The 13,127-nt window shown below is 52.2% G+C and overlaps 1 protein-coding gene across 1 annotated transcript in view; it reads right to left on the bottom strand.

The window, feature by feature from the left end:
- The window catches only part of PLXNA2 (plexin A2), a 207,636-nt gene that overhangs the window by 52,775 nt on the left and 141,734 nt on the right, over positions 1–13,127 (bottom strand). The window contains exons 9-11 of the mRNA XM_041757924.1: positions 11,622–11,736; positions 2,674–2,874; positions 797–893 (exon numbers count right to left, since the gene is read on the bottom strand). Of these exons, the coding sequence (XP_041613858.1) occupies positions 797–893; positions 2,674–2,874; positions 11,622–11,736 (413 nt within the window). The remainder of the gene's footprint in view (positions 1–796; positions 894–2,673; positions 2,875–11,621; positions 11,737–13,127) is intronic.

The raw sequence follows: 13,127 nt of genomic DNA, 5'->3' as shown, positions 1-13,127 counted from the left end.
CCCTCGGTCCATTTCTTAACCTCTTTGGGTCTCGGTTTCCTTATCTATCAAATGAGAATAATACTAGTGTGTATCTCTCAGGGCTGTTACGAGCGAGGATTAAGAAGGATAATCTCAAAAAAATTACCGAGTGAGTGCCTACCCACACCGGGCGTGCTCATCAAATTGTAGTTGCTTTTGTCACTCCTGAGAGCAGAGTGGCATGCTCATACTTGCTGCGTGGAGGGTAATGCCTACCTGGCACATGGGAGGTGCTGTACGTGCGTCTACAGGACGATACACAAGGGTGGCCCTCGTGGAGTGTCCCTCCCGGGTCAACCTCCTGAGCTTCCCCACAACAGCTGTGGGTTCGAGTCCTCATGCTCGTCCTGCCCAAGCTGCCTCAGGACTAGGGGTGCAGCCTTACAAACCTTCTTTGTGCAGGGACCGGACCAAGGAGAGGGGAATCGGACCCTAATTGGAAACAGAATCTCTATTTCCCTGGAAGCTGGCAGGACATTCCTGTTTGCTGCTCTCCTAGGTCAGGTTCTACAGACACTTCAAAGTCTCTGGGAGCCAAAGAAAAATGCGATGAGCCGGCAGCCGCCTGGCGGATGCTCTGGTTGTAATAAAACAGGGTTCCCAACAGGACTCCTTTGATGGCTCCAAATGTTGCTTTAGGATCCTCTGAAGAGTTCCGCTGACAGAGGGAGTGTATTATTCATGGCACAGCGTCTGGCTGGCTCTGATCCCTCCGCCCCAGTCTTTCCCGGGGGTCACGAGAAGATCAAAACTCTACCCGGAAGTGGCTGCTAACCTTTCAGGTCCTGCGGGTTGTCGATGATGAAATTGCCATTCCACACCACGGCGAAGTCCACGGCCAGGTTGCTGATGTCCATCCCGTCGTACTGGTACTGCGGGGAGAGGGGCAGAGGGCACATGGCTCGGGGGGCTCAGGGATGTTGCTGGCGTTCTGGGGGGCCAGGACTACAGCAGGAAAGAAACGAGGGACTCTGGCTCCCTCTGGGCTGAGAACGGAGCAGAGGGAGAGTCAGGGGAACCCCATTCGCTGCTCAAGTTGACTCTAATGCACCTTCCCCTGACTCCCAGTCCCTAATGCCAACAGGATCCAGCCCAAACCCCTTAGCGTGTGCTCACTGGCTCCCATAATCCAAATCCAGACTCACTTCTCCAACCTTCTCTTCCACTGCCCACCTACAGAAATCTTCGCACCCACCTGTCCTCAGACCCACCTGCCCCAGCACCTCTCTGCCTCTGTTCCAGCTCACACCTCTCTCTCCCTACAGCCTCCACCCTTCAACCTGCCCCTGCTCTTCCGGTCCTGCTCAGACCCACCATCCCCAGGGGGTCTGCTCTGACGTGCCTGCCAGCCCCCTGTCCCCCGCCTCCCCGTCCCCTGGCCTTGCCAGATTGTCTCTCACACCCTGAGAGCTGCTCTGCATCCTTTCACGGACGAGTCCAGCGTCTCTAGCAGGTCCTGCTCTGTGAACCCCACCAGAGCCTGGGGCGGAGCATATGCACAACAAACAGGAGCCCCAGCGGCTGGTGGTGGGCTGGGGGGCCACAGGGGTCCTCTCCCTGCACGTGAGCTTTACTTTGGCCACGAGTCCATCGGGGAAAGGGCTCAGAGCTTCTGGTCACAGATCTGAGCATCCCGAGCATGAAAGGCCTCCAGCTGGGCCCAGGAGTCCACTCTCCCTCCCTTGCTGGTCCCGCAGAGGACTCGCAGGCGCTGCACACACTTCAGGAGTCGGCCCCCTGGTGGCCCGGCCCCTGGCCCTCGGTGCAGAAGAGCTCTCTGGGGTCCCCTCCCGAGACCTGCCCTGCCCTGGCCACTCAGCTGTCAGGCCACCCGTGTTACCGGCCGCCCTCCTGCCCCCGGCCCTTCCCGCCGGCTTCCTCCCTTTGTCCCCTTGCGTTTCTTTCTCATCCCACCTTCGCCTCGTGCTTGGCAGCCTTCCACTGATTACAAATTCTATCAAGCGCCTGTGACCTGGGAATCTGACAGCCCCCTGATAAGAAGCCCAGATTCTCTTTATCTCTCCCAGGCGAATTAGCTTCCCTCAACACCTTTGTCACATCGCCCCCATCTCCAGCTGACCCCCCATAGTCAGAGACAGGGGTTGGCAGATAAAAAGATCTTCTCCGGGCTAGTATTATAATTAAACACCTCGTGCTTTCTGTCTGGCATGCGGGACTGGCTTAACCCTTGCCGCTCCGGAAATTCCCTGTTGCCTCCTTCTCCCCTCCCGCTCCCCTCCTGCCACTCCGCTTCTGCTGAGCTCCTGGGGGGCTTTCCTCGGGCTTACGCCTAAGTGGCGGCAGGGTGCCTGTGCGGCCCAGTCCATGGCTTTGGCTGCAGTTTCCCTAAAGGCCATGAGATCTCTCTAAACTCAGAAAGAAAGAAAAAAAAAAAATTAAGGAAAAAAAAAAAAACCTCAGTGCACAAAGCTCTCCATGGATGCCATGGGGTGCTCACAGCACTCGGCCACCTCTGTCACCATTAAGCTGCTCTGCTCCGGGGGAGGGTGCTGGGTGCTGGCACGCTCCTCTGTCCCGGGCATGCGGGGTCAGCCTGTGGGCCTGGAAGGCTCTGGGAGCCGGGGCGGGTCAGGCTGAGGCCTTGGCACGGGTGGGCGAGAGAGCCCCAGGGCGGGAGGGTGACCCTCTTACCGAACTGTTCTGGCACTGGACGCTGGAGCTGTTGAAGCGCAGGGCGGGCACGCGGTGGACGGCGCCCTGGATGTTGAGCACACACTCGTAGCCTCGCTGGCCCGACTGAGGCTGGGGCAGGTTTCGAGCCTTCAGGGTGATCGGCTTTACTTCTCCGACTGGGATCAGAATCTCCTCCGTGGGCACCAGCTGGGGACAGTCCTGGGGGAGCAAGCAGAGAGGCACCGTCTGTCCTGGCTCACGCGCCGCCACCAGGGCAGGGGGCAGGAGCCGGGTGCCCGGCCAGACCCTCTTGCACCCGGGGGTGGGGGGGGGCCTGTCCCCGAGAAGGATGCACCACACTGCGGGGGCACGGGGAGCGGGCAGGGAAAATGAAATCTATCTCTTGGCTCCTGGGGCGTCGATCTTGTCATCCCCAGCCCACAAGTTGTCCCCGCTCTGGTGCGCATGTTGCAATGTAGGAATTAATTTCCAAGCACCGGTGTGCCAGGCTGTGGATTTTATCTCCCGCCACACAGCATAAAAGCGGCCCCCTGCGTGTCCCTGTCCCCAACCTGGACCCCCCACCTCCCGGTTTCGTGCCCTCCCCGGCTGCTGTCCCCCGTGCACGGTCCGGCCCGAGGCGTCCCGTTATCGGCAGCTTCAGCTTCTCCGCTCCGGCTGAGTCGGCCTTTCCAGAAAGCAGGGATCAGCCCTCCCGGCAACGCTCTAAACACTTGCTCTGGCTTTTTATCTCATTTCATTACCAGGCCCTGCGTGAATGCCGCGTTGCTCCGCAAAACAAAACCGAAAAAAAAAAAAAAAAGTCTTGGTGGGGAGGGGCCATGGGAAGGACCAGGAGCGACCCAGGACGTGGGAGCGCAGGCCTGATTTTCCGGAGTTCTTTCCTAGATGTTGCTTCTCTGCCAGAGGTCAGGCTGCCACCTTCCCACAGCTCTGACCCCCTGCCCACTCTCGGCCTCCTGGGTAAGACAGCCCGGCAGCCCCTGGCAGTGAGCATGGTCGGGGCCAGCCGCCTCCACGCGCAGCCTCTCCCGTCTCCATCTCCAGGGACCAGCTGGGGAGCTTCTCGAGGGAGGTGCCTGGCCCCCATCCCCTTCCCCTCTGCAGCCAGTGGTTCTCAGAGGGAGCACTTGGGACCATGTGGGGGTTCATGTAGCTGTTCTGCTGGGGGTGCTGCTGGCATTAGAGCCCTAGGGCCAGGACTGCTGAACTTCCTGCCACGTGCCAGACGGTCCTGACCCAGGGAGAATGTCCCCATCCCGATGCTAAAGGTGCTCCCCGGTAAGGAGCCTTTCATGACGCAGGCAGTGATGCACAATGGCCTTCGATGCGGACCTGGGAGGAGACTCAGGAGACCACAGGGAGGCCAGAGGCAGGCGCTTCTCTTGTCTGGGCCTCAGGTGCAAGGCCTCACCACCCTCCTTCCTACCCTGTGGCTCTCGAGCATCCTACTCCAGCTGCACGGGACTTCAGATAGGTCTGAGGGGCCCTGTCCTTGACTTATGGGCCTCCGGCTCTTTGAAGAGCTTTTCTCTCCATGAGAACCACGGACGGCCACCCCCTGCCCCTCGTTGACCTCCCGGCCCCTGCCTCAGCTCCTCTGTGGTGGAAGGCCTCAGAATTAGCCTTCAAATTCAGCGCTGCAGCTCCTTTTCTGGAAAGCTGTCCCTGACCCTTTCCCTGACCTGGCCTTCAGGATGGGGTTCTCCCACGATGGCATTTAGCCTTAAGAGTTGCAATTTCTTGGGGATCCCTGGGTGGCTCAGCAGTTTAGCACCTGCCTTTGGCTCAGGGTGTGATCCCGGGGTCCTGGGTTTGAGTCCCACATCGGGCTCCCCGCAGGGAGTCTGCTTCTCCCTCTGCCTGTGTTTCTGCCTCTCTCTCTCTCTGTGTGTGTCTCTCATGAATAAATAAACAAAATCTTTAAAAAAAAAAGTTGCAATTTCTCGTTGTCTCGTCTTCCTCACTGGCATGTCAGCCTGGAGGATCAAGCTGCATCTCATTCACCTCAGCACCCCTGGTCTTTGTTCCAGCTCCTGACATGTAGTGGACATTGGTCATTGCTGGCGGGACAGTAAACAGAAAACGAGAAAAGGGAGCAAGGCATGAAAAATTCACAAACTTTCTTTCCACCTCCAGCTTCCTACGGTCTTCAGGTATGAGGATGGAGCCCGGTCTTCTGGGTACCAAGAGACTTGAGAAGGAGATTGATTTCCAAAGCTGGGCTGGAGACGGTCACTGTTTCTGGGGTCAAATGATCACTACGTGGGCACGTCTGAATCTAGTAAGGAATCCTGACAGCCTACGAAACGCCGGGGAAATTTTCCACAGAAACTCAAGGAGCAGGACCTGATGTACTCCCGGGGTCACTGGTGGCCTCCGTCACCTGCGGGCTAACTGCACGTGAGGACACCTAGCAGGCAAGGCCTCTCCAAGAGGCAGGATCATAAGGCAACCCCGGAGCAGATGGGTCCCTGTTTAGAAGCCAGTCACTCAAGCTGCCAACTCAGAAACTTGCTCTTTGCTGCACGTTTACTTTCATGCCCTGAGGGCACTCTTGACAGAGTCATATATTTATAGCCAAGAAAAAAAAAATGAACACCACTTTAGGGAAACCCAGGCATACCCTGGAAAAGGATAGAAAAAGAGATAACTACTTCCTATCGGCGACTAAAAAATTCCCGTTGGGTCTAACAAATTAAAATTTTAATTTAGACTAGAAATAGGGCTGAGGCATGAGGGTGTGTGTGTGTGTGTGTGTGTGTGTGTGTCTGGGACAGACAGAGAGGATAAATTTTCAGACACAGAACTAGTTGATCCATTATAAGTGATGACTAGCTGTTTTTCATCTCTAATGAGCTCAAAGAACAAATTCCAATTTCAGCAGCACAGCCTTAAAGACGTGTTTCTGGAAGTATGATGTCTTGGCTTAGTAAACAAGACTGTAGAATCCTTTTAACTTTGACAATTATACATACATATCACATGTATATTTATACATATATTGATTGTATTCCATATATTTATATAAGATACACACACACACACACGTGTGCACATCCTCATCTCTCTGTCTGGGTTAAGTCTGGTCCAACCTGGAGTTTGGCGAATCCTAAGAAGACACTTTATGAGTCATCCTTACGAGTTCTTTTTTTTTTTTTTTTAAGAGATTCTGAAGTTTTAGGAAAGAGTCCCATGGTCTGCTATTTCAGACCTTCTGGGACTAAATTTAAAGACAATGAGGGGCACCCGCGTGGCTCAGTGGTTGAGCGTCTGCCTTCAGCTCAGGGCGTGATCCCGGGGTCCTGGGATCAAGTCTCACATCAGCATTCCCACAGGGAGCCTGCTTCTCCCTCTGCCTGTGTCTCTGCCTCTTTCTCTGTGTCTCTCAGGAATAAATAAATAATCTTTTTTTTAAAAGACCTTGATTATGGCCTTCCTAAATGCCTAAATAAGTTCTAAGATTGCCTCAGTAGAAACAGATGTCTTATCCTTTGCTTGTTTTTTGTTTTGTATTGTTTTGTTTTTGCTATTTCTCTCAGGCCACACAGAGTCAGATTCTTCCTTTTATCCTGTAGGGTAAAGGGAAGAAGGGGTTGGCAGGCAGGCGTGCTGTCTTCTGGGGAACCAGGGGAAGATACAGATCCCTGGGGTTGCGAGGGGCTCAGGTGACTATACTAACAAGGACACACAGCCAGTCCCGGGAATAGCAAGGGCAGTAGTGACAGATGAGGGCGGGGACAGGAAGGCCAGCAGCCCAGAACACCGCCAACTTGTGGGAACGTCAATGCCTTAGGGCCTTGAGGAGGGCAGCGGGTTTCATCAGATACAACGAGGCCACTTGCAGCCCGATGGCTTCTGTGAGCACACACACAGTCGCTGTCCTGAGAGTAAGTGTGCAATAATCACGCTGTGCTTTTCCTGCAGAATCTTAAGACGGTTGTTGGGGTTGTGAGAATGCGGGTCGCTACTGCTGCTCTCCGCTGTCTTTAGGTCATCTTACGCCTCTCTCTGTCTCTACGCCAACTGGCAGCAGGATCACCTCCTTGGCAGCAATCTGAGTTTCTGTCAAGATGAACAGATGTCCTATTTGGGAATAACCCAGGGGTGGGGGTAGGCTGGGCAGGAGGAGTCCCGGCTCCGGGGAGGGCAGTGACCCTGGCCTGGGAGCCCCGCGCGCCTCGTGGCCACGTCGCCCACCCCGTTTAGCTGAGCTTCTCCAGCTTTCGGCGCGGGGGGACCCTTCGGCCCTCGGAAACGACTTCTCCCACGTGGAAATGGCATTATCTTCACCCACTGGACTTCAAAGAGAGAGAGAAGCCAGTATCCTGGGAAGCTAATCGGATTTATTTGGTTCTATCTTTCCCCTGGGACAGGGCGTAAAGAAGATATTTATGTATCTACATCTCACTAGGCCTGGTTTAGCCATGGAGGGAGATGAGCTTTTAAAGCTGAAAGCCATACATACTCCTGCGCACGCCCGCTTGCTAACACCATGTCACAGCTTGATCCGGCCCAGGGAGGCAGAGGCTTTGGGGGCCCCATCGGAGATTTGGCTGTGCTCTGAGCGGTGGAAAGGTCTGGCTCATAACCTTAAAGGAGCTCAAGAGATGGTTCAGTTGAAATTCAGTTTCCTCATCTATAAAATGGGGCCAGTAATACCTGACAGCCCTAGATGGCATGAAAGAGGATTACGAAAGCATGTTGAAAGTGGCAACAAACTGGATTAACAACACGAACATCACTGAGTATTTCTTGTGTGTGCATGCGCGTGTGTATGTGAATACAGGATCGAAGGACTACGACTTACCCGCGGCCAACCTGGGGACATTTACTCTGAGTCATGCCTTCTGCATTTATCTGATGATCTTAGGAACATTATTTAACTTAGCTAAACCTCGGTTTGCTTATCTGTAATAGAATCCATTTCTTTTTTTTTTTTCCAAGATTTTATTTATTTATTCATGAGAGACACACATAAAGAGGTAGAGACACAGGCAGAGGGAGAAGCAGGGGAGCCTGATGTGGGACTCGATCCCAGGACCCCAGGATGACGACCTGAGCCAAAGGCAGACGCTCAACCCCTAAGCCACCCAGATGTCCCCAAAGAATCCATTTCATAGAGTAGATTAAATGTGTGTGTGTGTATATATATACATATATATGTGAAATGTGGCATATATAATAAGCACTCGATACGCGTTCACTGCCAATATTTTTATTCTGAATGAGGTACTTTTGTGTCAGGCCTGAGCATAGACTCGGTCCATCAGACCTCCGGAAAGAAGTAGGCAGATGTACCTCATGAGCTGGCTGGCTGTGTACCTGGAAGTGGCACTATTAACCCATCTTCCATGGGCCGTCTCTCCGACAGTGGAGATGGGTTTGTGCCAGTCCCTGCATATCCTGAACCACCTCATGACCAAACAGCATAAAAGCCAAATTGGGATCCGGCCGGCAAGTGTGGCTGTGACCATGGAGACCAACAAGCTAACTGGCTCTGATTTCCTGCAGGAAGCATACTGTACTCAGCTTTTTTGGATGCCGGAGTTCTCTGTAGCCTTGGGCAAAAAACTTAAATTTTTAGCATCTTGGTTACTACATATGTCAAATATGAGTTATGTGAAACTGCAGGCCCGTTCTGAGAATCAATTGAGATGCCACATGTCAGTGATTCTCAATCTTTGGACTCATTGGGGACAGGGCCCAGGAATTTGAATTCCTAACGAGTACCCGGGTGACGCTGCTCCTGCCGTTTCCCTACCCTGACCTGACGTACACGCTTTGAGAACACCCGTCACATGTGAGAGACTCCCCAATGTGGGGTCCATTAACGTTGCTCTATACATCAGTGGACCTCACCAGTTATCTTTGTTTCGAGGAAGTTGACAGAAAAATTTGGATTCAAAGTTAGGGGGCCCTTACTGGAAGTATAAGAGATATTCTTATACTCTAAGGGATTTCCAGTCCCCAGAAAAACCTAAAGACATCAGATCAGACTCCTAATACAGTAAGGAAAACCTCACCCAGGCGGGGCACGTGCACTTTTGCTGTGGCCCACATTGTCAGGAATGGGGTGCCCCAGAAGCAGAGCTTTGGACCGAAAAGAGCAGGGCCTGGGAGCTATTTGCCGGGAAGGGGTGTGCGCATGGTGGTGGCCGAGAGCCCCAGCGGTATCCGGTATCCGAGGCGGCTGGGGCTGTGGCCTTCCCAAGCTTGCTGGGAACCTGAACCTATTTTCTTTCCTGAGCCAAGTGAGGAGCCAGAGGCAGACGGGGCTTCCACCACCGGCCTCCAGAAAGCCACTCCCCGGGCCTGAGCCAGGGTCGTGCACCCACCACGGGGAAGAGAACGGCAGTCGGCAGTCGGCCGGGTCCCCACTCAGGGGAGGCGGGGACGTGAGGGGGGCACAGAGGACCGCTCCACCCCAAAGCAACAGCCATTCAGGAAGGAAAGCGAAACTGCAAGGAGATGGGAAGCCTTTGGGATTCCCCCCAGGGCTCCCGCGGCCTGAAGTCAATCCTGCCTGGCCGGGTGGTGGCAACGGCTCCTCTTAGGCCCAGCTCTCTGGAACATTTCAGTGTCTCCCCTGTGGCTGAGAGGGAACCGTGTTCCAGTGACTTCTAAAGGGCATGAGGGAGGCCGGCGTGTTTCCAATTAGCCTTCTGGCCTCCACACCCCAGCAGAGTTTATTTGTCTTGCTCTGTGCACCACCCCTCCTGCCCTCACCCCAGCTGCAGGCCGCGCTCAGGCCTGGCTTTGGGTTTCTCTCTGCCCGAGGGGGAGCCCCGGGACGAAAATGAAGCAGCTGCTCTTTCTCGTCTAGGTCTGCACGTCTCTCTCTCTGCGTTTTGTGGTCTGCCCTGCTTTATTTTATTACGCAACTTAGAAGTTGAGAAGTGGCCCATGTGAAGGTCAGTTTCTGAGACCCTTCACCTCGGTCTTCTCACTGCCAGGCCTCGCCTCTGAGCAGCCTCGCCTGCGGCGTCTGCTGTTCCTGGTCGGCCTCTCCTCCCTGGCTGCGTTAACCATCCTCCACTCCATACCCATAGCCTTTGGGCCCTTTCCTCTGAGTAAGAAGATTTGCCTGAAAGCAGTTCCATCTCCTTGCAGAATCTCAGGGCTGGGATTAATTTCCAGTGTCCACTAAGACCAGGGTGGTACTTTCAGGTCAGGGGCCTCAAAGCACACCAACTGGCTGGAGGGAAATCCTCTTCTGAAAGGTTTTCAGGGCACTAGATAACTGGTTCCATCACGCTGGGGCACCTGCAGATGGCCTGTCTTAAATACCACCTGTAGGCACCATCTATGTATCTCTCTTTCAAGACAGGCAAATTCCATTTTTTTTTTTCTGGCTGAATATGAAACATTATTTGAGAAACTAAGAATTCAAGGCCATGGGGGTGTGTGTTTGAGGAATGGTTCAAGGCCTACTATTTTCGTATTTATTTATGTATTTATTTTTGGCTTTTTGAGGTATCATTGACAAATACAATTATAAGATATTTAAAGTACGTATCATGACGATTTGAAATATGTAGATCGAGGTCTACTTTCTTAGGTTTATTCATGGGAACAACGGGCATCTCTATCAAGATTAGGAGACACATAAGACTCTATTTTTGTTTTTTTTATCATAAGACTCTATTTCCTGAAATCCTGGACAAGTATATCCAAGGAACCCTCCCTATCAATGGCATTTGGGTAAAACGGCCATTCCTTCATCCAGTCTTTCAAGCATGTATTCGGCAAACATTCACTGAAGACCACACTGAGGATTTTAAGATAAAATATAGCCCTTGCCCTCACGAAGCTTCTAGCCTAGGAGCCCCTGGGTGGCTCAGTTGGTTAATTGGCTGCCTGCGGCTCAGGTCATGATCCTTCTAGAGCCGGGCTTCCTGCTCAGTGGGGAGTCTTCTTCTCTCTCTCTATCTCTCTCTCCCTCTGCCCCTCCCACTGCTCATGCTCTCTCTCTCAAATAAATAGAAATAAAATCTTAAAAAAAGAAGCTTCTAGAAAGAGTACAGTGGACTATGCAAATGCTACACTGTCACATGTATTTTTGCAGATTTTCTAAAAGGTGGAAGAAGAGGGGAGCATTTGTATACGCGCATGTGCAACTTGGATGAATACACAGGTCTCTACGGTTGTTCAAACCCAACCACTGGCCATGGTAGGGTGCGAGGAACATGAAGCACAAGAAAGGGAAAATGACCAAGCAGGCTTCATTTTCCTAACACATGAGTGTGTAAGAAAGTCAACATCCACGAATAATCATTGGATGCCATATTCATTGGAGAGACAAGCAGTTCGGTATTTTGCTGTGTTGATAACAAAGGTGCGTCAGGCCTTAGGGATGGAACACTGACTGTATATTCAAACTGGCAGGGCCTGGTTCTTTAGCAGGGCCTGGTTCTTTTCATCAGCTGTATTTCCTTCTCTTTCTCTAAGGCCACCCACCCAGTCATACATCAGAGTCAAAGAATCATTGAAACTTAGAGTTGGAAGAGAGGTTGGCATGAAAGAATGGTTGAGAGTGAATGTTCTATTGAATTGGACTATGTCTGCAGCCAAGCAAAGGGCTTAGACTCAAAGAATAAATGTCGTCCACTGCCTTCTTCTAGACAATGGAGTCTGGTTGGTTGGATATGTCCTCTCGGCTTTTAGTGTCAACCCTTAGTTCCTCCTGAGCCTTTGAATGTAAAGACTCTTAAGCATCTAGAAGATACAGCACATTTCTCTGCCTCTGGGGTATTTTCTGCCACTTTTTTTTTTTTAGTTTTATAGTAATGGGGCTTTCTAACACACAGAGTCTCCGGGAAGAAGACCAAGACGGGTCAGGGCAAAGAGATGGCCAAGCCGCTGGACTTGGACTGCCCATCTGAAAAGGGAGGGCCACTCAGATTCACCGGGAACATCGTCATGCCAAGGTGAGCCTGGCTTACCTCTGAAATATTGATCCGGCCCTCCTGGAAGGAGCAGGTGGTGGGGTCATGCGTGCAGAGGTTCCGGTACTTGCACCAATGGCAGCGGAAGGCGCTGTTGACACAAGACAGGCACCTGCAAAGATGAAGATAGTAAGAGGCAAAGAGACGGGAACGGATGGGGAAGGTAAGGGTGCCAGGTAGCCCATGTGTCATGGTGGCAGTCTGTTATCCTAGTCCCTCCCTCAGGGGGGTTCATTCGTGGGGCGTCCCCCAGCATTGAGAACTCTGGGTTCTTCTTTGAAGATGTTCATAGGACCAGAAAACTCCAAACAAACAAACAAAAAGTCCGAAGTGGAAATAATATAACTTATAAAGCGGCGGTGAACTAGAGCTGGCCTGCATCAGCTCATGGGCGCTGATCATTTACATTTTCAGGAATTTTGCAAGTGGTTGGCATCGCGTTCATAGCTTGAAATCAGCCACGGATAGAGTATTTACACCAAAGAAATCGGCAAATGTTCCATACTGGGTTTTTACTTTTCTTTCTCGATCTCTGATGCATAAACATTTACCAGCATCCCACCACTTACAAGAGAATAGCTCCTAAGGCACTTAGAAGACGGACAAGTACGGGGATAGAAATTGGGCAGACAAGCAGTCCCCTCTCGCCACTGCCACTGGGGTCGCCTTGAGGAAGTCACTTGGCTTTCTGCATTGCAAGTTCCTCATTCCGTCTATAATAAAACTTTCCCGTCTGCTCCACAGGGCTGTTTAGCATCAAACAAGATAATGTGTAGGAAATGGTTTTGAAAGGCACAATGTTAAATGTGAGTGTTATTTTCAAGTGCTTAAATTGCCCGTTATTTCAAGCTCTTAAGTCACATTTGAGTGTCAACGGCTGGTTCAATCACCTGCATTTCTGGGCTTTGGGGTTGTTCACAATATGGTAATTTTGTCTTCTCTCCAAGTAGCCAGGCATAGGTAGCCGTAGGTGTGTGGCTCCTGCATTTCTCACCAGGGTAGCCGTAACCGCTTCACCTGGGGGCTGGGGGTGGCCAGACCATTATGATGGAGTTGGGTTTTGTAGGTGGGGTTGGTCTTTCTGCTCCTTGCCAGCTCCACAAATCTAGGTTTTGACAACTAGACCAACCTGGAGGGGACACCGCTGGGTCTGCAATCTGGTGCCATCTGGTGGTCACTCCCTTTACATTTGGGTGGATGGGTCTCCATCCAGGGGGTGACGGGCTAACACGCTGCTGCGTTTTGGGTGCAGTAGCCCATCTACGCCTCCTCTTCCCCGTGCTGATCAGTTTTATCCCCTTCCAGATGTATCCAAAGTTGTTTTGTCTCTGAGCTTAGGCCACACTGACTGGCGCTCGCTAACATCTTAGGATTCAGCAAGTAAAACAATGAAAATGGACTAAGAATGATGAGGTGGGGCTCTAAGCCTGGCTCGTCCACCGGCTAATTTTGTGACCTTCACTGTAGCGCTTATTCCCTGTGGGCCTCAGTTTACCATACTAA

Source organism: Vulpes lagopus, chromosome 1, assembly GCF_018345385.1.
Source record: "Vulpes lagopus strain Blue_001 chromosome 1, ASM1834538v1, whole genome shotgun sequence".
NCBI lineage: Eukaryota > Metazoa > Chordata > Mammalia > Carnivora > Canidae > Vulpes > Vulpes lagopus.
This window is presented reverse-complemented; position numbering and strand designations above follow the sequence as displayed.